Source organism: Pteronotus mesoamericanus, unplaced genomic scaffold, assembly GCF_021234165.1.
Source record: "Pteronotus mesoamericanus isolate MK-2021 breed Mesoamerican mustached bat unplaced genomic scaffold, CSHL_Meso_final scaffold_85, whole genome shotgun sequence".
NCBI classification, from domain to species: domain Eukaryota; kingdom Metazoa; phylum Chordata; class Mammalia; order Chiroptera; family Mormoopidae; genus Pteronotus; species Pteronotus mesoamericanus.
The window spans coordinates 74137420-74161951 of NW_026555329.1; the positions used below are offsets into that span (position 1 = coordinate 74137420).

General features: G+C 47.0%; 1 protein-coding gene across 2 annotated transcripts; it reads right to left on the minus strand.

The window, feature by feature from the left end:
- Positions 1-833: 833 nt before the first annotated feature.
- MKRN1 (makorin ring finger protein 1) lies at positions 834-24261 on the minus strand. Of its 2 annotated transcripts, none has more exons than XM_054564640.1 (8): positions 24129-24261; positions 15029-15157; positions 7845-8074; positions 7182-7408; positions 4380-4594; positions 3539-3649; positions 2846-2984; positions 834-2481 (listed from the first exon to the last, which is right to left on the minus strand). In XM_054564640.1, exons 2-8 carry the CDS (start codon positions 15148-15150, stop codon positions 2269-2271), a joined length of 1257 nt encoding a protein of 418 aa, XP_054420615.1. In that variant the 5' UTR covers positions 15151-15157; positions 24129-24261; the 3' UTR covers positions 834-2268. The 2 variants fall into 2 exon arrangements, with proteins under 2 accessions (XP_054420615.1, XP_054420614.1); XM_054564639.1 differs by lacking the exon at positions 24129-24261 and adding an exon at positions 22049-22419.
- Positions 24262-24532: the final 271 nt, after the last annotated feature.

A 24532-nucleotide genomic window follows, 5' to 3' on the forward strand; every position in this document is an offset into this window, starting at 1 on the left:
TAAACCTACCCCAAGCCATGCCATGCCTACCCCTCTCCCCCCACCAGAAACTCAGATACGTCCACGGCGGGGGGTGGGGGTACGTGACTCCTGATGAGTCCCCTCCTCCTTTCTGGACACCAAAACAAAAGGCGTCTCTCCCCTACTCAGATCCCAACCACTTCTACCACGCCTCTGAGGCTCTCCGGCACCACCGGGGCACAGGTGGTCCGCAGCATGGCCCGATCAATAGCAGCTTAAGGCGGACTTGTGACATTTTTGGAAGGGAGCAGCTGGTCTGTGAGCTTACAGAAAGGCTATTCAGGGGGTCAGCTGTTACCATGATTACAGTAAGTCATAATGCAGAAATATTTTCAATGGCATAAAAATTTCTTAAATACATATTAAAATTAATAAGCAGTCTTTTAATAAGTACCGCAGAAAGGTCACTGAGGTCTTCCACAGGAGTGCAGAAAGGGTCTTATCTTATTAATAACAATTTCATAAAACAGAATTAGGAAGAGAAACATCCTTTCAATACAGCACGGGACCTACCTGTTACTTGCAAGTAGGAAGCAGGTTCAAGCACAAGCATGCGCACCGCAGTGCCCGAGGTGGCCTAAGAGCTGGCCCTGCAAATTCTAAAACACAGACCATCTGGACGATCCCAGAGGCAAGGATCCACTCTGTATCTCACTCCTCAGCAGCATAGATGTCTTAGCAAAGGTGTCACTTTTCTCAACGAAACTATATCCACAGAAATTTGACTCATTGCTGCACTGATCAAAGAGTCATTGAAAGAAAGAAGAGTATGCACATGTACGTGAGACAGAAAGAAAGACAACATCTGGGTTTTTCAAATTGTTTTATTTGGGAAAAGTGCTTCTTACAAAACGGCAGCTGTAAAATTCAGAGACAGCTGTAACAATGACTTTTTTCTTAAAGTGAAAGAGCGAGTGGGATCCAAGGAATCAAAGCAGTTGATGGGACAACTCAGAAGCATCTCCAAGTTATTTTCAGGGAACAGAGCAACAAAATGCAAGCTTCATTTTCCAATCAAGGTATCCTAACAATTTAGCTTATCTCGTGGATTACCCACCCCCCACCCCCCCAGTGGAAAAGCGTAACTCATTACTGCAAACCAGGGACCCCACTACAAGAGACACCTAAAACAGAGTCTGGAATCACATGTGTCTACCTGCAGAGCAGAGGGATGGAGCGAGGCAAATACCCACGAAACCAAAAACTTCACAATGAAACCCCTCAAAAGAAGGCAAAGGTTTGTCAAAAAGTGCCCCCAGTGGAAAGGCTTAAGCATTAAGTACAACTGTGTATCTGAGACCCAGTTTGCGTTAATAGATGGGATAACCAGGCAGTGCGAACCTCTTCGGCTGAGCCCATTTTCTTAGAGAGCCGGACAACGCTAGCTCTGCTCTCCCCACAGCCACCAACGCGCTGCCCTGGCCTGTGAGGTCCATTTGCCACTCTAGGCTGAAGCCACTAAAGCAAGCCTTCCCACGAAGACCAAGAACGCGGCACCCACGCAGGGCCGAGCAGCTTGCCACACGCTCGCTCTCGCACGTGCCCAGTCCACCGGCTCTTGGGAGCCAACTTCCAGCCCCGCATTTCTTTCATATGTGTTCTTACCCATTCTCCTGGCATACTATAAACACAGTAAAAATCTCAAAACACATTCACACCTGATTATGGTTGCCCAGTAGTTTATTACTGTGTGCAATTAAACAAGAGACCCAAACCACAGAACAAGTGCACGGGGGCGGGGGCCGCGGGGTAGGGAACAGATATAAAAACCGAGATGCGCCGATTTCACCAGAAACCTCAAGTAGCCAAGTCTGTAGTCGAAGGCTACTTGCCACATCCAGATCCTTCACCCGTCACCCCTGTTCTCGGACGCCAAAGCAGGGCCAGTGGCGTGACTTTTGAACCCGGGGTCCTCCAAATGCACGTGGCCAAGTCCATAGACAGTACCCTCCAACTGTGCGAATCTGGTCGGAAACAGGTGATGCAACAAACCTACACTGTCTGACAGTTAAATTCGTGTTACGAGAAAACTAACTTTAAGGTTTATTTTTGTAACTTTTTTAACCAGAGAAAACAAGATACTCCTTGGGGAAAGGTGAGGGACGGAGAAGACAGGCCCCGGGGAAGAGTTATCGCGACAGCACCTGGAGTGGCGCGGCCTGCCGGGCGAGGACCGCGGGCCCGCCCCGCCGCTGGGGCAGCCCGTCCGAGGCCGGCAGGCCGGGCCGCGCGCCGCGCGCACTGCTGCTATAGATCCGAGTCATAAAAGTCTTCCAGCTCATCCTGAAACAAGTCCCACTCGTCCTCAGAGTCTGTCAGGTCGTCGTCCCCACCTGCAGCCAAAAGCATAAGCAACATCTCGCCCAGCTCAAAGGTGACAACCTCTTCTTCTTCGTGGTCAAAGGGGTGGCTGTTCTCTCTTTCCTCAATGAGCTCCCAGAAGTGGTTCCTTCGTTGGGCCTGTAAAAAACAAGGCCATGATAGGGAGGGCACTGTCGAGGAGTATCTTCTAGTCTCTTGTCTCTAAGGCAAAGCGTCCAGCACACCAGAGGGCATGACGAAACCAGACTTCTCATTTAGGGTTTCCACTTTACCAATTCCTCCCCTCCGGTTACTTGACGCAAAAAGGTTTAGGCTAGCGCTTTAAGCAGCCTAGTTTCTCCTTTCACACCCCTCCCGGTTTTCTGGGGCTGGTTTCCTGCTCTCATTCTCTAGTCTCGCTCCCGGACCTGAGCGTTAATCTTCTCCTTCCCCTGCCCCAATCTGCGCAGGACTCAACTGATAGGTGCTATTTCCCCTTCTTTAAAAAAACAGTGAGAGTTACCCGGTATCTGCTTGATGTTCCCACTTTCTGTCTCTGTGGCTCCTCTCTACGGCCATCGGGGTAGGCATGCTTGTAAAAACAGTTCCCTCCAAATGGGCAGCTCCCACGTCCTTCATCAAAATACCTGCACGCCTTGTTGCTGGAAAGGAAAATATCGCAACCCTTATTCACAGCGGACTTCAGGTGTGTATGCGACTATCAGCCAGGGTTTCCTTAAACAGGGAGAGACAGAACTGGTATGGCAGTTTACAGCCCTCCCCAAGGTGTGTTCTTAAAGGTATGTGCGCTAATGCATGAGACGCTAGCCAGAAACGGACACTCTGACCGAGGCTACGCTGCTGAGCAGCCCTACTACTGCAGATCCAGCAGAGAGAAAACCTTCTAGAAAGCCCCCAGGCAAGAATAGAGGACACCGGTGACATGGACTCAGAGGAAGGCGGGGCCCCAGGCATGGGGCTTTCGCCAGCAGCACTACAGGCTTCTTCATAACGCGGTCCCTGGGCACGAACCCCAAGGACTGTGTTATAGCAAGACACATAATGGGCGTTACCAAGGGCGACAAAATAAACTGCACTGGGAAGTCAAAGAAAGGGTAGGAAGGAGGTAGGAGTATATAATGCAGCGCTGTTCTTTTCAAAGTGAACCCAAGCTCTGTTGGGATCGTAGCTTAAGAAAAGGCTGCAGTGCTCATACCTCATTGCCTCCTTGTATTTCTGAATGAGTTTCTGCTTCTCTTCTTTCTCCTCCACCCAGTACTCACTTGGAATGACAAAGTTAGATGTGATCCGGCATTCGGGGCAGGACCTGGGAAACAATGAACAGGCTGCAATGCAAATTCCCCTTTACAGGCCCACTCTTCAAAGGACACACCCTGGTGTGTCCCCTCCAGCCTTAAAGACTTAACTCACAGGCAAGTGGGCATCTCCTGAAAGGGCTCCAAACACCGTTTGAGGTAAGACAAACTCCTTTACATATATATAAATTCAATTCGATGGCTAGCCAGTTCATTAAAAATAGGACTTAGATTAAAAGAACAACAAAAGAAGACATTTCACACAGACTCCTTTTTCTTTCGTTTAAATAAATTTATTTCTTGTAACTTTGCTCTGTTTAGGTTATGTCGTTTTTGTTCAGTTATGAGAACAATCTTTAAAGGATGGTGGATTATTGGCTAGCTTAATGGATGGAATAGGAAAGTGGAAAATGTAAAACGTCAGGAAACATACATTCAGAGCGAGGTAAGTTTGTTCACTGAGCCTAAACAGGCTAATCCGTTAAACACAATCTCCTCAGAAAAAGCACGAAGATTCTACTAACTGATACATAGGGTTTCCTCATTCAAATAAAAGTATATATACCAACTAACCTAGAAGCTAGCTGAAATACAAAGAAGAAATCCCAATTAGAAGAATACCCCAGTTTCAAGATAAAATGCATGCATTTAAATGCGGTCCATCTGGTTGAAAGTTGGCACAAGATACTAAATTCTTCCCCAAAATAGAAAGCACAAACGAAGGTTGGGGAGGAGTCTCACTTTATGATCTTGCTCTCAAATTGCTTAGCACTCCTCCACTTGCGGATACACTTGAGACAGTAGGTGTGGTTGCAGTTGGAGAGGATCCCGAAGCGGCGCTCGCTGGGGTTGGCCTTCTCGTAGACCACCTCCATGCAGATCCCACACACCTTGTCCTTGCTGCGCTGGACGGCGAACGAGAGCTCCATGTCCTTCTCGTGGGCCTCAATGCAGGACTGCCAAAAGCGGAGAGAGAAGAAGTGCGATCAAGGCACTGAATGGTGCAGGACTTCATCTCGACAGTTAAGGACTCGTGTTCAGAAAACCGAACAGTCAACTGAAAAGATAATGCTCCTAATGTGACATGAAGAGCAACTCTGGCCCTGGCCGGTGTGGCTCAGTGGACTGAGTGCCGGCCTGCAAACCACAAGATTGCCATTTTGATTCCCATTCAGGGCACATGCCTGGGTCGCGGGCCAGGTCCGCAGTTGGGGGTGAATGAGAGGCAACCAATCAATGCATCTCTCCCACACACCAATGTTTCTCTTCCTCTCTTTCTCTGAAAATAAATAAAATCTTTTTTTTTTTAATGGCACCTTTGTTCACAAGTGAGTTCAGGTACAGTAACAGTTTGGGACTTTACTATAAAGGCATACAATGTGGACTCAACTTCAGGAACTGGGGAAAACAAAAATCACCAAATTTTCTCTCTCCTGCAGTTCAACCCCTGCTGAAATCCTCACTTAAGACAGTTCATACTATGCTTGATTTTTCTGGTTTCTAGATGGAAAATGCAATTAGGGTTAAGGCCCTGATTTAGAACCTGTCAGAAAACAATTTATTAGGTGACAGTTATGTACCAGGCACATAATTCGCACATTACAAAAACAGCTTTATTGATACATAATTCACATACCCTCTAATTCATGCATTTAAAGTGTACAATTAAATGGTGTATTTTTGGTGTATGCAGTATTGTGCAACCACCATAATCAATATTAAAATTTTACAGTATGGTGATTGCTGGGGAAGAGGTAGTATAAAGGGACTAAATGGTAATGGAAAAATACAATAAAAACTCTAAAGAGTTTATTTTATTGCTCCAAAGACGCATCCCATACCCATAGCAGTCACTCATTTCTCCCCCGAGCCCTTTAGTCCTAGGCAACCACTAATCTGTGGATCTGTTTACTCAAACAATTCACATCAATACATAACCTTTTGTGACTTTGTTCACTTAGCACATTTTCAAAGTTACCTACGTAGGATAATGTATCAGTATTTGTTTCTTATTACTGCTGAGGAATATCCCACTGCAGGGACAGACCACAATTCATCCACCTGTTCATCAGGTGGCCGTTTCAGTTATTCCCACCTTGGGGCTATTGTGCATAAAGTGCCTGTGAACATTCATGCACAAGCTTTCGTGTGGACATTACAGAGGTTTTATTTTAACTGAGGTACAGCTGACATGACATTGTATTCACAACTTTATCTCCAAGAAACACCCTAATTGTAGGAAATGCAAAAAAGCAATAGAAAAGTCACCTACCATCCCACATAACTACATTTTAGTGTATTTGGTCTTTTCCTGAGCTTTTTTTGAAACAATCCTAAGTAAGAGGTAGGCACTACTATCCCCAATGTGGAGAAGAAGAGGCTTGACCCGCCTATGACTTCACACGGCTCATGTTCTGTGAAGGTACGAACCATGCCTGTCTTACACCGCGCTTCACCCCCATCGACCCAATTAATTTTCAATTAAATAGAGATAATAATTAGAAACAAACTTTACTCCAATAAATATAGAGTTTGTAATACAATGTCTTCTCAACAATAACAAAAAATTCATGCTGCAAATGGGCTTAAAACCACAGTCCGAAACCCTCATCCATTCACTGCTTTTGGGAATGGCTGGTGCAGTCACTGTGGAAAAAGCTCGACAGTTGCTCAAAATGGGAAGCGCGGTACCTGCAATGAGCCAGCAAGTCTACTTCAGGGTATATTAAAACGTATGTCCACAAAAACTTACAAGTATGAATGTTCACGGCCTTAATAGCCAAAAGGGGTAACAATCCAAAGTCCTTCAACCAACAATGGAAAAACAGAATGAGGCCTAGCCGCCCAGTGGGTTACTCTTCAGCCATAGAAAGGAACGAAGGACTCTATACGTTGCGACATGAACGGCCGTCATGTTATAATGTTTAAGCCAGTCAGGAGAGGCCACATGATTCCATGGATATGAAATATCCGGACTAGGCAAATCCATGCAGACAGACAGAGGATCCCAGGAGCCAGAGATGGCTAGAAGGGAGAGTAATGGAGCTAATAGGTATGAGGTTTCTTCCCCCCCCATCACCTCCATTCTCTCTCTCTTTTTAAATATTTTATTTACTCATTTTACAGAGAGAGAGAGAGAAACATCCATTTCTTGTTCCACTTACTGATGCATTCATTGGTTGATTCTTATATGTGCCCTGACCTGGGATCGAACCTACTACAACTTTGGTATATCGGGACAATGCTCTAACCAACCGAGCTACCCAGCCCTGGCTGGGTATGAGGTTTCTTTTGGGGATGATGAAAATGTCCTACATTTAGATACAATGGTGATAATGGCTGCACAATGAAATGTGCATCTTATAAAAGCTGTTACTTTGAAAAAGGAAGGAAAAGAGCTCATAGTGCAAGGTCCTTGATTTCTTGATAAAGCCTTCAAACCCAGGAAAGAAAGTGTCCCTACTTACTGGTGACCAACCTTTCTATTCACCACATGAAAACAGTCCTCACACCTATGAACAGGGCATCTCCCTGAGGACTTACTTTTATGTGTTGTGACCTCTGGGCAGCATCCACGGGGTGGAGGACCTGCAGCCCACACAGGTCACAGGCGTCCCCGTGGAGGTACACACAGTTCTCGCCGTAGCGGCACTCTCCAACGGCTGCGTAGGGGCACAGCTGCTGCTCCGTGTCCGCGGCCGGCGGCTCCTTCTCCGCGTCCTCCTTGGTCACTGAGCCCTGTGGGGGCGCCTCAGTGCAAGAAGGGGCAGCTGAAAACGTTTGAGAGGGTGGTAAAGGCCCCAAATGGGTAAGGCAGAGAACCTGTAAGGTAACTGAGAACCTGACTGAGAAGAACTTCCGTTAACTCCAAACGCCTACTACACTCATTTCCTGACTCTTGGAAGAAGCGAACTTTTTCTAATGCTGATATTTCCGAGATTAGGCTTGTTAAAAGGGGAGGGGGCGTTTATGTAGCTCTTATACAAATGTACGGATAAAAGGAGAGGCTTCACTTTTCCAGCATTCTCAATTCAATATTATTGGGATTCAAAGATTCCTTCACTCCGTGTGTAAGTCTCAGGCAATCCAATAAATTAAGATCTGGCTACATGCGAAGGCTGGCAACTGGAAGGCTGTGAAAACTCAGCTAATGGATGAACTACCGTCTAGCCCTCTTAACTTCTTTCTATTCTTCAAAATACTCACTACGGCCACAGTAGGGCTGCCCAGGAACAAACTCAATGGCATTCACCCAGTCTTCTGAGCCTGCTCCTACAGTTGCAAAGTTTGAATTTCTTGACTCAGCCTCGCCCGTATTCATTTCAACAATCGGTCCAACTACTGATGAGAGGCTTGAGGAAGCAGCAAGGGAGGATTTTGCAGTTAGATCTGTAGCAGTCGCTTCTTCGTGTTTCAATGGTTTGCTATGTTCATATCTAAAAATAAAAAATAAAAATATATGTATGTATAAGTCAGTGGTCACTGTCTACCTAGAACCCTCCAGATGGGCTCTATAGTCCCTTATCCTGTCTTTGGGTTCTTTTTAAACGGCTGTGCATATGAATACCTGGGAAACTGCTAACAGGCAGACACCTAATTTCTGAGTCTGGGGCGGAGCCCACGATTCTGAATGTCTGCACGCCCCGACACGGTGCTCTGACAGGGGCCACGCTTGAGTAGCAAGGCCAGAGACCAGGGTGCACGACACTTGAGACGGTGTGGCCAAAACTGACCAATTAATCAAAGCAACGCTGGCACTCATACTCAAGTAGAAATGTGGGACATTTTTTACCAACATATAAATTAAAACGCTCCCATTATTAAAAGGGAAAGGCAGTATTTATAATATAAAATACACAATATATATTTTGTTTCCCTAATCCATTCATTCACCTAATGCAGCGATTTTCAACCTTTTCCATCTCATGGCACACAAACTTATTACCTAAATTCTGCCAACACACCAAAATAAATTTTGCCAATCTAACAAAAAAAAGGTTTAATTTTGATTTATTTACACTGAATGCCTATTTTTGTACTGGCTGTTATCATTTTATTTGACAATCTAATGGAATAGAGGTCAGTGCCCCTGACTAAAAATTCTTGCTGTGGCTGGTGTGGCTCAGTGGGCTGAGAACTGGCCTAAAAACCAAAGGGTCACTGGTTTGATTCCCAGCCAGGGCACATGCCTGGGCTGCGGTCCAGGTCCCCAGTAGGGGGCACACAAAAGAGGCAACCACACACTGATGATTCCTTCTCTTTCTCCTTCCTTTCCTCTCTCTAAAAATAAACCTTTAAAAAAAATTCTTGACACCAATTGAAAACATCACTGACCTAATGGTTTCCTTTTCCAAATTCTTACCTTTTTTTAATATGTAAAGTTATCATTAAACCACACCCCCAAATATAAGGAAAAACTACTTCCTTCAAGAATCCACTTTCTGCCTGAGAAAGTCTTCACAATTCTTTTGAACATTTTTTTAATGCTGGGGAATTCAGACACAATAATGAAGAATGTAGTAAATCTAAACTGTTACGACTTATAGTATGTATCTAGCAGTTCTTGCAATTAATTAATTAATTGGGCAATACTAACAAGGGTCATCTGTGTTATAGATGCCTATGTTTACATCTAAAAAAGAAGTAAAACCTAACAATTGCTGAGCTGGTTTTTATCATTATGTCACCTCAGATCTTCATACCTCCCAAGCTACAAGTCACCTACTCTGCTTTGTGGTACACGTTATGAGTACCCTGCTACCAGCTACGAAGGCCGGAAGCGCTGTGCTCCACAGCCCGGAGTCACGCAGACTGGGGAGGGGGAAGGTGTCAGGGACATGCCCCCACTCCGGCCGCCTCACTCCGCCATCAGAAGTGTGCAGGGGCCCTTCTCATCATCCCAGGGGTGACACAGAAGATGCAATTGTCCAGTAAGTGGTGTCCTAGGTCTGATGTGAATCGGAAGCTGCTTTGTACAAAACGGCAGCCATCGGCCAAAATCTAGCTATTTATACTTAAATGACATTTTAAACTCAGCTCCTTGGTCCTTGCACCAGCCACGTTTTCAGGGGTTCACGAACCCCATGTAGCTCATGGTTACCGTACTAGATGGCAGAAGAACAGCACATTTCCATTCTCACACAAACCCCTGCCCTCGCTTTTCAAAGTAAGTCTGATTTAAAAGGGGATTTCACAAAAATATTTTAATTATTTTCACAACCTTAGGTTAGAAGTGAAGCTGGGCTTTGTTCAGAAAGACAGGCTTTAATTAAGTCCCCTCCACAAACACAGAAAGGCTGCAGGGCTCCGGCAGCTAAATGTCAAGATGCACAAAGGGCCTCAGAGAGATATGATACCCATATTTTAGATCTTTCTCCTTTCCCATAATCATTTTAAGAATTTTATGGTAAATGACTCAAAAAATACTTAATAGGGTAAGAATATTAATCACCATGTATTGACCAAATTGCAAATACTACAAAGTTTTTGAGCTTTCAGGTAAATTTATCAAGGAATTAACAAGATACAAGTTTTGGAAGCACAGAATATTAATTAGCTGGCAAGTCCGCACCTGTCAATAAGTGTCCTTGCTTTCAAACCTGCAATTTTTTATGGGTACACAGAAAAGCAACAAATGAACTGAATGCATAAATAAGTGGAACAAATCGATGTCTCTCTCAAATCAATTTTTTAAAAAGTTCCTCTGAAAAAGAAAATGTATATCAAATAAAAGCAACTTTATTCTAAGAAATTATTTTGAGAAAAAATATACAATTTAAATTTACGTTAAGAAATTAGCTCTGCCTGGCGTGGCTCAGTCGATTGAGTGCCGGCATGTGAAGCAAGGGATCACTGGTTCAATTCCCAGTCAGGGCACATGCCCGAGTTGCATGAGGGCCAGGTCCCCAGTAGGGGGCACACGAGAGGCAACCACACATCGATGTTTCTCTCTCTTCCCTCTAAAACATGAATAAATAAACTCTTTTAAAAAAAGAAATTAAAGAACATATGTCCTCAAAGAAACTACAACATAGATAATTCTATCCAGCAAAGCTACCATTTAGAATTGAAGGGCACATAAAGAGCTTTCCGGACAAGAAAAAACTAAAGGAGTTCATCATCACCAAACCATTATTATATTCAAATGGTTAAAGGGACTTATTTAAGAAAAAGATCAAAGATATAAACAATAAAATGGCAAAAATACCTATCGACAATGGAATCTGAAAAACAAACAGAATCACGGATACAGAGAGCATTTTGATGGTTGTCAGATGGGAGTGGGGCGTGGGGGAAGGAGCGGAAAGCTGAAGGGATTAAGAAGCATAAATAGGACGTTACAGAATAGCCACAGGGATGTGAAGTTCAGTATAGGAAATGGAGCAGCCAACGAACTTACATGCATGACCCACGGACATGAACAATGGCGGGGCGATTGCCTGAGGGAGTGGGGGGCGCTGGGTGGAGGGGGGCAGGGGCAAAGGGGGGAATATCAGGACAGTTTTAATACCATAATGAATAAAATATAATTTTAAAAAAGACAAGCAAGAAAGAAAAAGCAAGACTCCAATTCTGAAAGGTGTTTACTGAAAAACAGGTCAGGGGTCAAATACATGGTCACGGGGGTGGGGGGTGGGGGGGAGACTAGACTAGGTGTTGAGCACAAGATGTGATATACAGATGAGGTGGTATAACAGCGTACCCTTGAAGCTTATGTTATTAACCAATGCCACGCCAATCAATGTAACTTAAAAAATGGCCCTGTAAAGCATGGACCTCCTTAAGAGCAGGGATTGCCAACGAGGCCCTCAGGCCAAAACCTAACTAGAGCTAAGAATAGGCTTGACATTTTTATTTAGTAGTTTTCCTTATTTTTATTGACACTATCACAGATGTCTCCATGTCCCCCTCCCCCTGGTTTTGACATTTAAATGCTTGGGGGGAAAAAGGATCATTTGATGACGCATAAAAATTATGACATTCCAATTTTAGTATCCCAAACTAGTTTTCTTCTAGTCCTGTCTAACCTATGAGCTTATACATATTATCTATGGCTCCTTTCACGCCACAAGGGGCCCCGTGACCTGCAGAGCTGGAAGCGTTGCTTCCCTGCTCCTGGAGGGAAAGCCCACGGAAGAGGACGCACATCTCCTGGAGGTGCTGACACCGTCAGCGGTCGGTGGGCTGTCGCGGAATCCCGGAGCCTTTTGGTCGGTGGTAAGTGAGGAGGTAATGCTGACCTAACACTGAAGCAAATACTGAGTTTTTCTTTCAGGTCTTGCCAAAAAACAAAACAAAACAAAACAAAAAACTTTGCTATATATAGTATCAATTCCTATCTAAAGAGATTTAATCAATGTTTCTTTGAGCTCTAAGCAAGAGACACTTCTGTCTGGTCGGCTTCCAACTCCCCCGCCCCACTCACTCAGAGGTCCGCCTGTACAGACTTTAGTTTATGTCACTGGGTAGGTGCGAGCGCAAACCCCTCCTACCAACAGTTGTCAACCACGGCCATCCTGCCTCTTCTCGCAGGGGCTGTCTTCAGAAACAAGGACCGAGAGTCTTAAGGACGTTAAGCGGGCGGAGACAAAGGATGCCAGGTGCCCACCAATGTACACAACAGTCCACAGCAACTCGCTAGGCGGCAGCACCGCCATCATGAAATACTGGGCGGTGCCACTTCTGAACTGTTGCAACTAGGATGCCACCTCTCATCACAAACCGTCCCCGGGGCACTGGCCAAGTTGTATACGGAGATCCCCACAGAGTAAGAATGAAAAGCAGACGAAGTCCCCAGGCGTAAATCCAACCAAGGCACACACGCAGCAGGGAGCCAGGCCCTGCAGATGCCGTCCTTACTCGCCCAGCCTGCAATCAAGCCTGCGCCACCACCTGCACCAGCCTGTCCCAGACAACTGTCACCAGACCTCCTGGCCACACAGAGCGTTGGCGCATAGGGTTCCCCAGCTCTAGCCTAAGGGCTCTAAGCCCAGGTCAGAATCCTTCCCCAAAGAGGGAGCTGTATCCTTATCATAAAGAAAACTTAAAAAAAAAACAAAAGTAAAGGTAGTTCATGAGGTGGCTCACATCTGCCTAAATGTCAGTTCAGGGCTGCCCCCAAACAGCGCCCCTATCATTTGTCCTCCCAACAAGAAGCCCATGGAGCACGAGTCAGGCTGAATACGGGCTCAGGCCTCCTCCCAAGGAGCACTGGTTGGGGCTGATGAAACTTCCTGAAAAAATAAGCTTATTAACACAGAGTCTAGGCCTTAGGTCATTCTTCAATTTAACCTTATTTCCCATCCATCTACCTATATGGTCTGGTCAGATAAGCAGCACTTCTGAAATAGGAGGTTCGTCTGTTGAGCCGCCACACGGCTGGTTTGCTCTGCTCTGCCGTCTGTTCTCTGGTCTTCTCTCTGCTGGGCGCCTTAGCGGCTCATCTCCCTCCCCAGCCCGCTCAGCTCCTCGCCCCCAAGACCCGCAGTTCGCAAGGACACTCGGCTGTCTGCGTGGTCAAGAAACCCAGCGCCCCTGAAATTAAGCTGATCCAGGAAAACCTGCAGAGACTGTCCTAATACAACAAATTGCTCATTCATAGTAGAACAGAGTTCTGACAACCTTCCCTGTCTTTAACGCCATGACTCCCAAAAGGCGTATTGGGATTCTTTTTGAGTGTCATTTTTTTCCTTTCCAGCAACATTGCAGTGAGAACAATTACTGAGCAAATTATTGTCTGCTAACTCAGATCCCGGAAGTGCCATTTCTAAACTCCTACATCCATATGGAAAGGGCCTTGTCTACTCTATTCTTACAGATTTCCTAGGAAAACAGACATGGGATGACCTAACGTTAATATTCCACTTATCAATCATTTCTTGTCTTTTGAACTCTAAGCACGTGAACCCAACACAATTCTTTTCTGATAACAGGACACTAAAATTAGTTAACAACCTCACCAAAACGTCTGACCTAGTGTAAAGGTTTAAGATGTCCCGCGTTCTCGGGACACTCCCCCAGTCCAGAGGCGGAGCCCAGTGGGCTGTCCCTCCGGAGCACAGCCTTGCCCTTCTCCCCTCTCAGGCTGCACCTGTCCGGGGCTCACCCTCTGAACCTGTCTCCGCAGGGCCCAGCCGTGGCTAGCTTCTGTCCCGGTGACTTTTACTTCCCTGCTCTTTCCAGAGCAGAGCCCCACCCGGGCTCCCTGTTGCTTCTTCTACCCTAAGCCCTTCCTTTGGTTTTACCTTCCCTCCTGCCCCCAAAAGGTGGAGCCCAATCTCACTCCTCTTGGTGGCCTCAGTGACTTGCTTGTAATAGAGGGGAAGCAACAGCGTGTGGCTTCTGAGACCAGGTCATACAAGCGCCCGCGGCTTTGTCCTGGCTGGCCCTCTTGCACGGCTTGCTCGGTGGAAGGCTAGCTGTCCAGTGTGAGGACACGACAGTGGCCCTGGGAGAGGTCCGCGGAGGTGAGGCACCGAGCTCCCCCGCTAACGGTCACCTGGAAAGCGATGCTCCAGCCCCTATGGACTTCAGGTGATGGCAGCTCTGGCCAGCGCCCTGACTGCAAGCCTCCTGCGGGCCTGAGCGGGGCCATGGAGGGAGGCCACTCCGGCGTTCCAGACCCCCAGAAACCATAGCGTGGTCTTGTTTTTAATCTGCTCAATTCTGGGATAATTTGGTAACATCAATAAATAGCTAACACACCTAGATATTTTCTGAACTGGGAATATAAAGAAAAGCTCTACCCAAATCTGAAGCAGAACCCACTATTGCTGAATTGCACGATATCCGCATTATGGTACCAGTTCAATGACTAGTACTAGAGATTACTTAACAACTAATCCCTCTTGGTTCTCAACATTCTTAGACACTAGACATTCTTGGAGCGTTTCCCCTAAACCTTAGCCTATAATTAGCCTTGGGAGCTCAGGGCGTCGGGTGGAGGGGTAGCCGGAAGTTTCCTGGGAGTGACCGGCCCTCCTCACCTGCAGCCTAGCACACTGAGGCACGCGGGTGGCCCATCTCCTCTCCACAATACGCACCAACAGACGGCAACAGAAACGGTCCTGTCTGGTCCAGTATGCACCTCATTCTTGGTTTAAAAAGGGAAGGCCGCACGCGAACACGCCTCCACCACACCCGGTCACCAGGTTTGCAGAAGGCGCCCGTCAGGCAGTAACTCAACTTCAGACTGTATCACAAATGCACTCCATGGTGTAAAAACATATTCCCTTCCAGTGAGAGACCTGTCTGCACTAATATGCCTATGCAGTCCTTCTCAAAATGCTATTTTAAATCTATAAATGATAAAGCTGCTGGGATTATGTATTTTACTCATTTCCCCCGCAACCTGCCCCCAAAGCAAAACCGACGCGCAATCAGCCGCTCACCTGCAGCGGTCTCCGTAAATACAGCACCCTCGCTGAAAATACTTGCACACGACGCCGTAGGGATTCTCAGAGAGGTCGTGCGAGTAGCGGCAGTTGTCTCCTTCCTTACAAACCCCGTGCATGAAGTACCTGTGGGACAGAGAGCCACAAGGTGGAATTAGGAAAGAGGAAAGGCAATACTCAAATAATTCACGACCGATATATTCCACCAGCAATACACGGTACTGTATACTAATAATATACCCACAATTATATTCTACACGAGCATGTAAAATGAATACAAAGAAAGTAGAACTAGACTGTGACCATAAAGTTGTCCATCCATTACGGTACCACGGGAAGGCTGCCTACAGATACACACACCAATTTAGATTTAAACTGCGAGGTTGTCATTAATCCCTTCTCTCCAGGGTAAGCCTGACCGCCGCTCTCCCGTTACAGTCCTAGTGGGGCACCTTCTTGGTTTTCACTAACTTTACAGCCATAATGGCAGCTCTTTTCTGTAAAAAAGAAAAAGAAAAACAGTGGAAACTGGACAAGGTCAGACTGCTGTGTGTTTCACTTCAAGAAACCATTTTGATCCTTGAAAAGCCACACATGAAAACACAAGAAAAATTTGCTGCTAAAACAGACACAAAGGGTACACGTGTACTAACTAGAAGTTTCCAAAATCGAAGTATCAGAGCGTGGCTCAGTAGTTCCTGGGTGAACCAGGACCAGCAGCATCAGCAGCACCTGGGGGACTTGCTAGAAATGCAAGTTTTGAGACCTTACCTAAGACCTACCAATCTGTAACTGGGGGGCGGGGGAACGGGACAGGGACTTAGGCAAGCAGCAACCGGCATATTTCTGTAAGTCACTGCAGATCAGGGAGCAGTGAGGGTCTTTTACTCTCTCTCGAGCAGGGCTATAAAGACTTAATTTTGGTAGGCAACACCTACCCAAATACGCACCTCTGTTCGGCCGGTATAGGTAGAATGTCAATAAGCACATTCCACTTGCTCCTTGATTGGAATGATCTTAAAAAATAGATTCAGTTACCTAAGCAGCCTTGAAGGAGGAGGCCCTCAATTAAAATGTAGAAGAGGTCCTATTCAGAGATTTCCTGAACGTGAACTCCTTACTTACATAGACATTCACAGCAGATAACAGGGAGAATAACATTCTGGTGGAAAGTTATTTTCAAGATCCTAAAATGCCCTAAGACTACAGCCTGTAACAAAATAAAAGAACATGTAGGGATTCAAGTTATAACTATAATTCTAATTTCAATTGTTAGTTACTAGGTTTAACTTAACTGAACTTGGGTCTCAACTGCTCAACCACAGGACTTCTTTCTGCAAGCTCTGCAGCTGTTTGAGCCACACCACCCAATTCGAGCCACACCACTGAGTCAACAGATAATGTGACTACGCAAATAAACAGAATAACATGTAACAGAACAAGTCTATGATAATTACATTGTAACTACTACTGGGCAATCCTGCTCCTTAAGGTCTATAAAAGTATCCGCAGTTGAAAACAAGGTATTCATTTGAGATGATGTCACTGTTTGAATACAGTTGCTTCCTGCTCATCCCCCTCCCATGGGAACACTTTCACTCTCACGTTCTAAACAAGACAAAAGTATCTACACCGTCACCATTTCCTTGGGGTCAATTTGAAGTTAGAGATGGATGTATTTTTAAGGCTTGATTAAAATATCTACCCAGCACCCTGGGCCAGGCGGCTCAGTTGGTTGGTCGGTGTTGTCCTGTAAAGGAAAAGGTTGCCACGTTGTTTCAGGGCACATGCCTGGGTTATGGGTTTGGTCCCTGGGGGGGGGGGGGGGGGGGAGCGGAGGGGGGCAGGGCACGCAAGAGGCGACCCATCAATGCTTCTCTCTCTCTTCCTCCCTCCCTCTACCCTCTCTTGAATAATAAAGGAAAAAAAATCTTTTTGATTAAAATCTCTCTCTCCTCTCTTTCTCTCTCTCTGCTGGGGGAAGGGGGTATAAGGGGACTACATGGTAGTAAAAATACAATAAAGATTAAATCAAATATTTATTTGATATATAAATATATTGGTAAAGATTAAATTGAACACCCCCCGCCCCCCCGCCCCGAGATCGATCTCAGGCACAATACTTGGAACTTTAGGTTTGTTCTTAAATCCAATTCTACCATGGCCACGTCACATTCATTCCACCACTGCACTTAGGTTTATGACGCTCTTTTCATGTTAAATTATGTCTTCCAGGAAGCGCTGCCAACAGCTGCTGATCTTAACCTTGTTTCTTCAATCAGTTGCTTCAAGGACCTCAACTCCCTAGTACCTGCACTCTTCTTTCGTACTTCGTCCAATAATACCCACACCGGCACTGCTTTCTGACATCACTATGGGTGAAAACTTCTCTAGAGTCCAAAACGGAAGAGTACAATAAATTGGCTGGCCTAGGACAGAGTATCATGGCCTGTCACCGCCTTCTGCCAAGCGCACAATGCAGCACTTGACGAGAGTGAGGAGAGCGGGGCAAACCTGGGGGAAGACGGGGCTGGATGGCGGGGAGAAGATCCTGCAGGGCTCTGTAAGCCACGTTACCTCGGAGCTGTAAGGAACCACCGCAAGGATAGCTCGCCGGAAGTGTCTGAATAGGATTTACATTGTATTATTTTTTTTACTATGAAAATTTTTGCTTTCGATTGAATTTATTGGGGTGACACTGATTAGGATGATTATACACATTTCAGGTACACAATTCCACAACACACCATCTGTATGCTGTGTAGTGTGTTCGACATTCCAAGTCAAGTCTCTATCACCATTTATCTCACATATACTCTTCTCCACCTCCCCCCGCCCCCACCAGATTTAAATTTTAAAACATTACATTAAAGAGACCTAAACATCATGCCACAAGGAGATTTTAAGTGACTGGAGTTTAGCCAAGAGAAGACAAAGGAATGACCTTGTCCAGCACATTCCTGACAAAATGAATACACACATGACGCTGTATCGTAGACCTGGCCCAACGTAAGGACCGAAAGTGAACCGCCCAGCAACGAACCGAGGCACCGACGTCCACAGCAAGCACCACTGAAGGAATTCCAGCAGGCACGGAATCACCTGATACTGCAGAATCAACAGAAACACTAGAATACAAGCCCCAGTTAGTCACTGCCAGATACCAAGCCCTGGTTCACATGGCTCTTGGGAACGCATGGTCTGGGTTTTGGGTTCCTGTCTCTTGTCTGGCAGTGACATGATGTTGGTCCATACCCAGAACTACAGACAGTCCTCACTGTAAAACCCCTCCTCCTCAACCCGTCTCTGTGCAAGTCCCTGAGAGACTGACACAATAGTGTAAGTTACAACGGATAAAAGAAAAAGGCTTAAAAAATGTCTCCCCAAAACAAAACCACAGTAAGTGCTTTCGTTTTGTTTTTAAATGACACCACCAAACAGCCGCCATTCAAATTCATCTAATGCCACTACCCAGGCTCAGCTTGCCTACAGGTGAAAGGCCGAGTCACTGGTCTCTAAAGTTCCCTTCACCTTGCCCTGACCTGTGTGGCTCAGTTGGTTGGGCGCTGTCCCACAAAGTGAAAGGTCGCGGGCTGATTTCTGGGTGGATTCCCAGTCGGGGCACATACCTAGGTTGTGAGTTCAGTCCCTGGGCAGGGCAAGTACAAGAGACAACCAACTGATACTTCTCTCCCTCTCTTCCCCTCTCTCTAAAAACTAAATAATAAAGTTCCTCCACCTTGAAGATTCTAGAACTCCCAGCAGACATTGTCTGGTAATAGAGACAAAACAATGGGCTAGAACTCCCTGACTGCTGTGCCTCTGGGAAACCTAAGCACAGTCACCAAGACCCATCACACTAAATCCCGGCAGTAGCTCGGGAGTATACAACGGGACCTCTAGGTAGCGTCAGTTTCTTTGGGAATTTCTAGAAACTACGGAATATTAATTAATTTGGCTTTCAATCACTTAATCTGCTGTAACAGTTCTTACTTTGATACTTAACTATTTTTCTCTGTGTCCTGTTTCTCAAACTAATTTGTAAATTCCCGGTGGGCAAGAACCATGCTTTATTCTGCTTTTGTCTCCTACAGGACCTATACACATGATACATGTTTGTTTAATAAAAACTGCACAAGACAGCCAAGTGTCATGGGGAATCACAGCAACAGCAGCACAATCACTTTTCTTTCCCTGGGCTGGAAAACTTTTTCAATACCATCGTTTCAAAAAAACCCTATAAAATCGTAAGCAATGAATTTCAACTACAGCTATCACAGAGCTTGGACAAAGACCTTCTGAAGAATTCCTTCATTTTTAAGCTATATTAACTACACCTAAAACGACCATTTGCAAGTTACAACTTCTGAAGTTCTAATGCCTGAATCGCCGTCCACCCAAGGAAGCTGGAAGGGACAGCGTTTCTGCTCCACGGCACTCCTAGCAACGGGTGTGAAAAACAGCCGGGTGGGGGCAGCACAGGACAGCTTCTTGGGAAAGCTTTTAGGTTTTTCTTAAACTGCAGAAATAAAACACAATGAAATAGATTTGAGAGAACTATTAAGAAAGTAGTGTGACCAACAATACAAAAGGATCCCGGACAATTAAAAACAAATAGCCATCACCCAAACAACTTCTAACTTCTAAGAGGATTATACTCTAGGCCAAGGAAATAGCCTTAGTCACAATCCACGGTATGAGTGGGGAAATGGGCACAGACACTTGAATCCTCTTCCCAGGAGGTTTAGCGATCAAACACACCGAAAACACTGCTAATGCAGCGCACTTCTGCGTTCCCTTTAGCATCTAGCACTCCCTCGTTGTTGGGGATAAAGCTTTTTTTACTAAGTAACTGAATGAGGTAGTCCCAGAAAGACAAGCACAAGTCCCAGTAAATCCTTTGTCTCTGCTAATTTACAAGTGTTTTTGTTTTTTGTTTGTTTGTTTGTTTTTTTAAATGAAAGCAGATGACTCTTACTAGTACATATTGAAGCGGGTAGTATCAGGTGCGGTTTTATCAACATCAATTCAAGTATTTACTGAGTATACCAGGTACTGAGTAAGCCCTACAGACAGGGTGATAAAATAGAGCCCTGCCTCCCTAGAGCTCAAGTCTAGAATAAATGAAGAGATCACATTTGAAATTCCTCTGTTCAAATAGATTTGAAAGATCACATTGGTACCTAGAATAACTGAAAACAATGTCAAGCATTAAAACCCAAGACGTATCAACTAACCTGCACATTTTTTTTAAATAGAAAAAAGCAATCCAAAACAAAACCCAGCATATCTAAGCCTGTAAAGTATTTTCTCCCCAAATATTAGATTCCTCGGCTATGTAAACTTAAATACATAAGTCAAGTGATTCATGGGCAAAGAATTCCCACTGGTGTAGGAACAATCTAGAATATTTCATTAACTCAAAAGCCCTAAAGGCAGGCAAAGAACAATGATTAGTTTGGTCAGCTCTGTTTTGAACTGATGTGACTGGTGAGGAGCTAGAAAAGGGGAAACCCAACAGGGAAAAGTACCTGGACATGCGCGAAAGTAAAGCGCAGGGAGTGACAATGAATTCTGAGCAGAGATGGGGAGCTGGGCTCGAGTTACAGACAGAGAAGGTTAACAGTATGTATGTCGGGTTGGTGAGGGGTTCTCTAGGCTGTACTTAAATTGGAGAGGGTAGGAAAACGGAGGCATTGTATGGGGCCCTTAAGGAAGCCCCACATACACAGTCAAGGGAGATTATTTTCAGTGTAGGGATGTAGACTGGGGCTGCACGGTGAATGGCTGCAAAGTGGTTACACTAACTTTTATTTCTTAAGATTCAGCTGGAACACATAAAACAACTGAAACATTGTAAAGAGAAATAAACAGATTCAAATAACTACAGGAATGGGAAGTTTAAAATTCTCACTTCGGGGATACTGCACTCGGGCAACTTGATTTCATTCTTAGGGATCTACCTAGAACAGCGTTTATGCTTTCTCCATCCCGTTATTGAAAAGAAACGCCATGAAGCTTATCATTCATATCTTAACTGCGTCATGTTAAAAACTGGGAGGGCTTCAATCTTGCTAACAGGGCAGTGAGTTCTGTATATTATATCTTTAGGTATTTGCGTATAATTATCCCCTGCAGATAAAAACCGGAATTTCGGTTGGATTTTTGCAAACCAAAGCTTCTACTCCTACTGATCACGTTTAAAAGATCCAAGTACAACATCCAATTAAATGCCCTAACCTTATGTGTACGACTTGATCATTTTTAACGTGCGCATACACGTTCGTATAATCGCCACCCACTGACCACTTATTCTTAAAAAACATCTTCATTTGACATTAGAAACCAAAACAAAACCTCTCCCCTCCGGGAGCGAGCTCTTTGACTTCCTTCAGAGGAAAGAGGCGTGGACTTCAAAAGATAAACATTTCGCCCAGGGAGGTGAAAATTTCAGCCGAAGGGTACGACCCCGGCTGGGCACTCCGTTTTCTAAGACAAAGCTCAGAACAGCCAACCCCGATAAACATACAAAGAAGAAATAACAAAAGCTACTTCTCGGGGAGGGGGGAGGGGGGCGGAGACGCCAGCAGACGTTACAAACGGATGACACAACTGCGGGCTCCGCAGCACGGCCACCTTGCCGGGACCCGCAGCGGCGCTCCCGGCCCGGCAGGCCCGCGGGGAGGCCGGCTCCCAGCGACACCAGCTACCCCTTCCCGAGAGCGCGGAGCTGGAGGCAGGGTCGAGGGATCCGCAACAATGAAAGGAGGGAGGAGCCCCCCTACCTCTCCCTCCGCGAGACGTGCCGCACCGCCGGGAGCGGGGAGGGCGGCGCGGCGGCTCGGCAGCGGGGGCGCGCGCGCCGGGCCTCGGCGGGCGGCGGGGGTTGACGCAGCGCGGGCGGGGAGACCAAGGCGGCGAAACGCCGGGTACCCGCTTCCTCCGCCCGCCCCTTCCTCCGCGGCATCGGCCCCCCTCCCAGCGCCGGTGCCGGTGCCGGGCCCCGCAACGTCTCACCTGCAGGTGACCTGTTTAGTCCAGCCGCCGCCGACGCCTCCCCCGCCCCCCGCCCCCGCGGACGGGGAGGTGACTGTGGGGATAGGGGTGGGGGAGCCCGCTGCCACCGCCGCCGCTGCCGCTCCTGCTCCTGATGGTTTGGCTGTTGTTCCGGGAGCTGCAGCCTCCGCCATTACTGTTTATCCCACACAGCAATGGCACCGGAACTTCCGGATCACATAGTTCCGGTCCGGCTGCGGGCAGGACAAGGCTGCGAGACGCGGGGAAGGGAGAGGAAGGAGACTGAAGCGCCGACTCGCTCCCCTCGACACCGCGTCGCGGCTCCGAGCGCTCTCGCCGCTCGAACTGCGGGCCGGAGCCGGGTCGCCCGCGGCCCGCCTCCAGCGCCCTCTGATTGGTGGACGAGGCCGCCGCCTGAGGGGGGCGGGGCGGGGGCCGGGCGCCGCCAGGTGGGCCCCACCCTCCACTGGCCCGCAGCCCGACTCCAGGGAACCCGAGTCCAAGTTCCGAGAGCGCTGACCCTGCGCAGCGCTTGGCAGCCGAGGCTGAAGCCGTGCAGTGGCGGGGAGCGGGCGGGGATGCGGGGTCTAGATTTGAATTCAGAGTTTCCCACTTACTGGCTCTACCAATCGCTAGCAGTGTGAACTTGGGCTAGATACCCGGTGTCTCTGAGCCTCAGTTTCCCCATCTCTCAAAGGGGGTTATTAGAGTAGCCTCTGCCTCCCAGGGTTGCCGTGAGCATTTTAAGACAAGCATGGCAATCGCTGAGCCTAGTAAACAGTAAATGTTCTCTTATCCCTCCAGTCAAAGGTGTGATCGCTAAGCCCAAGAGACTAGCGTGGTGGCTCAGCAAGCGCTCTGGAGTCCTGTGTCTCGGCTTTGCCCATTCCTAGCTACTTGTCTTTCAGCAAGTTAACTCACCTCTTCGTGCTCCTGCTTTATCTCTAAAAATAAGTTTTAAAAAATAATTCTACAATACCTACTGCAGGTGAACGAGGAAAATGAGTCCACGTAAAACCCTGATCACTGGGCTTCACACTGCAGTTAACACTTAACAGGTAATAGAAGGTATCTGCAATATCCCAGCTCCTGAGTATTTTTAAAAAGATGAAAATCAAAATGTTTCCAATCCTATTTCACCGTTAATACCCACTCAGATGCTGCATATTAAATCCTGAGCTTCCACAAGCTCTTAAATTTGCTTTTCTGGAGTTTTTACTTCGAGAAAGTGAAAATCTGCTCCACTGATAGGAGGTAATCAGACCACGACGTGCCCAACAGAGGCAAACCAGGATAGTCACAAAGCCGGCAGAAAACAATGTTTCTCCCAAGGCCATAGGAAGGCTGCAGAATGACTAACAATGCCCTCCTTTGAGCGATTAGAGCTTTTTTACTACTTCATTCCTCCCTCCTCCCTCTGCAAGACTGCTGAGTCCAGTTCCTAAGTCGCTCCCCCACCTCCTGACAACACCCACCCCCAGAGCGGGCATTCCCTTCCCCGGAACCACCCAGCAGAAGCTTCGACCCCATAAGAAGCGCCTACTCCCCCACCCCCTCCCCCGCCCTTTCCAAGGTACCTCCCATTCCTCTCCCTCACGGACTCTCCTGCTTCTGCCAATAACTTGAATTTTGTTGGACTACTGGTGTCTTTCTGGTAGCCTACCTGTTGTTAGGTATTACCAGTCAAGCAATAAATTGTTTTGTTTTGTTTTTTAAGGGGGAGAGGAAAAGCAAGCACTTTAAACTGGTACGTTAAGAAAAAGGGTCACTTAAAACCTGAAACAATTCTATTAGGAAAATCTCCTTGTAGATTATGGGTTCTTTTTTGTCTCTTGGCCATTGTCCCCACCTGGAACGTGGCACCCTGCTCAGATCCCTCGGTGTGATCGCAAGGTTATAAAAGATCCGAGTCTCAAAGACCCGCCTGGGCCCGACCTTCGGAAATAATCCAGACCTGTCCTAAAATGGAGGGAGGATGGAACCAAGGCTGTCCCCAAACTCCTAGGTGAATCTCGGGGACTAGAGACCCAAGAGGCTGACAACTCCGCGACTGTCGGTTTGTTAAAGGGAACTTACATACCGAGCTGGTCCTGGAAGGAGGCAAGACGCTGCGGGCACCCTCCGTGCCACCGTGCCACGTGGAAGGCCGCTAAAGGGTTTTGGAGAGGGAAGGATGGATTGGGTATGTGGGTTGTGACCTGCCCCATATAAGGGGACAGAGCCTAACACGCTCGCCTGGGGCAGGGCAATGGGCTGTTCCCGGAACCAGCACGCCTGGGGCCTGGGGGAGGGCGGAGCAACCTTTGTTCTGGCCCCAAGCTAGCCGGATCTGGCTTGAGGGTCCACCCGCGGTGCGGCCGTTGAACACAAGCCCACGCAGGCCCAGCCAAGCTGAGTTCCGAGTTCTAGACCTTCTCTCCCTCAGCCCTGCCGCCTGCCACCCCTCCGCTCAGAGTCCTGCGCGGAGGGGGGGGGATCTTAGCC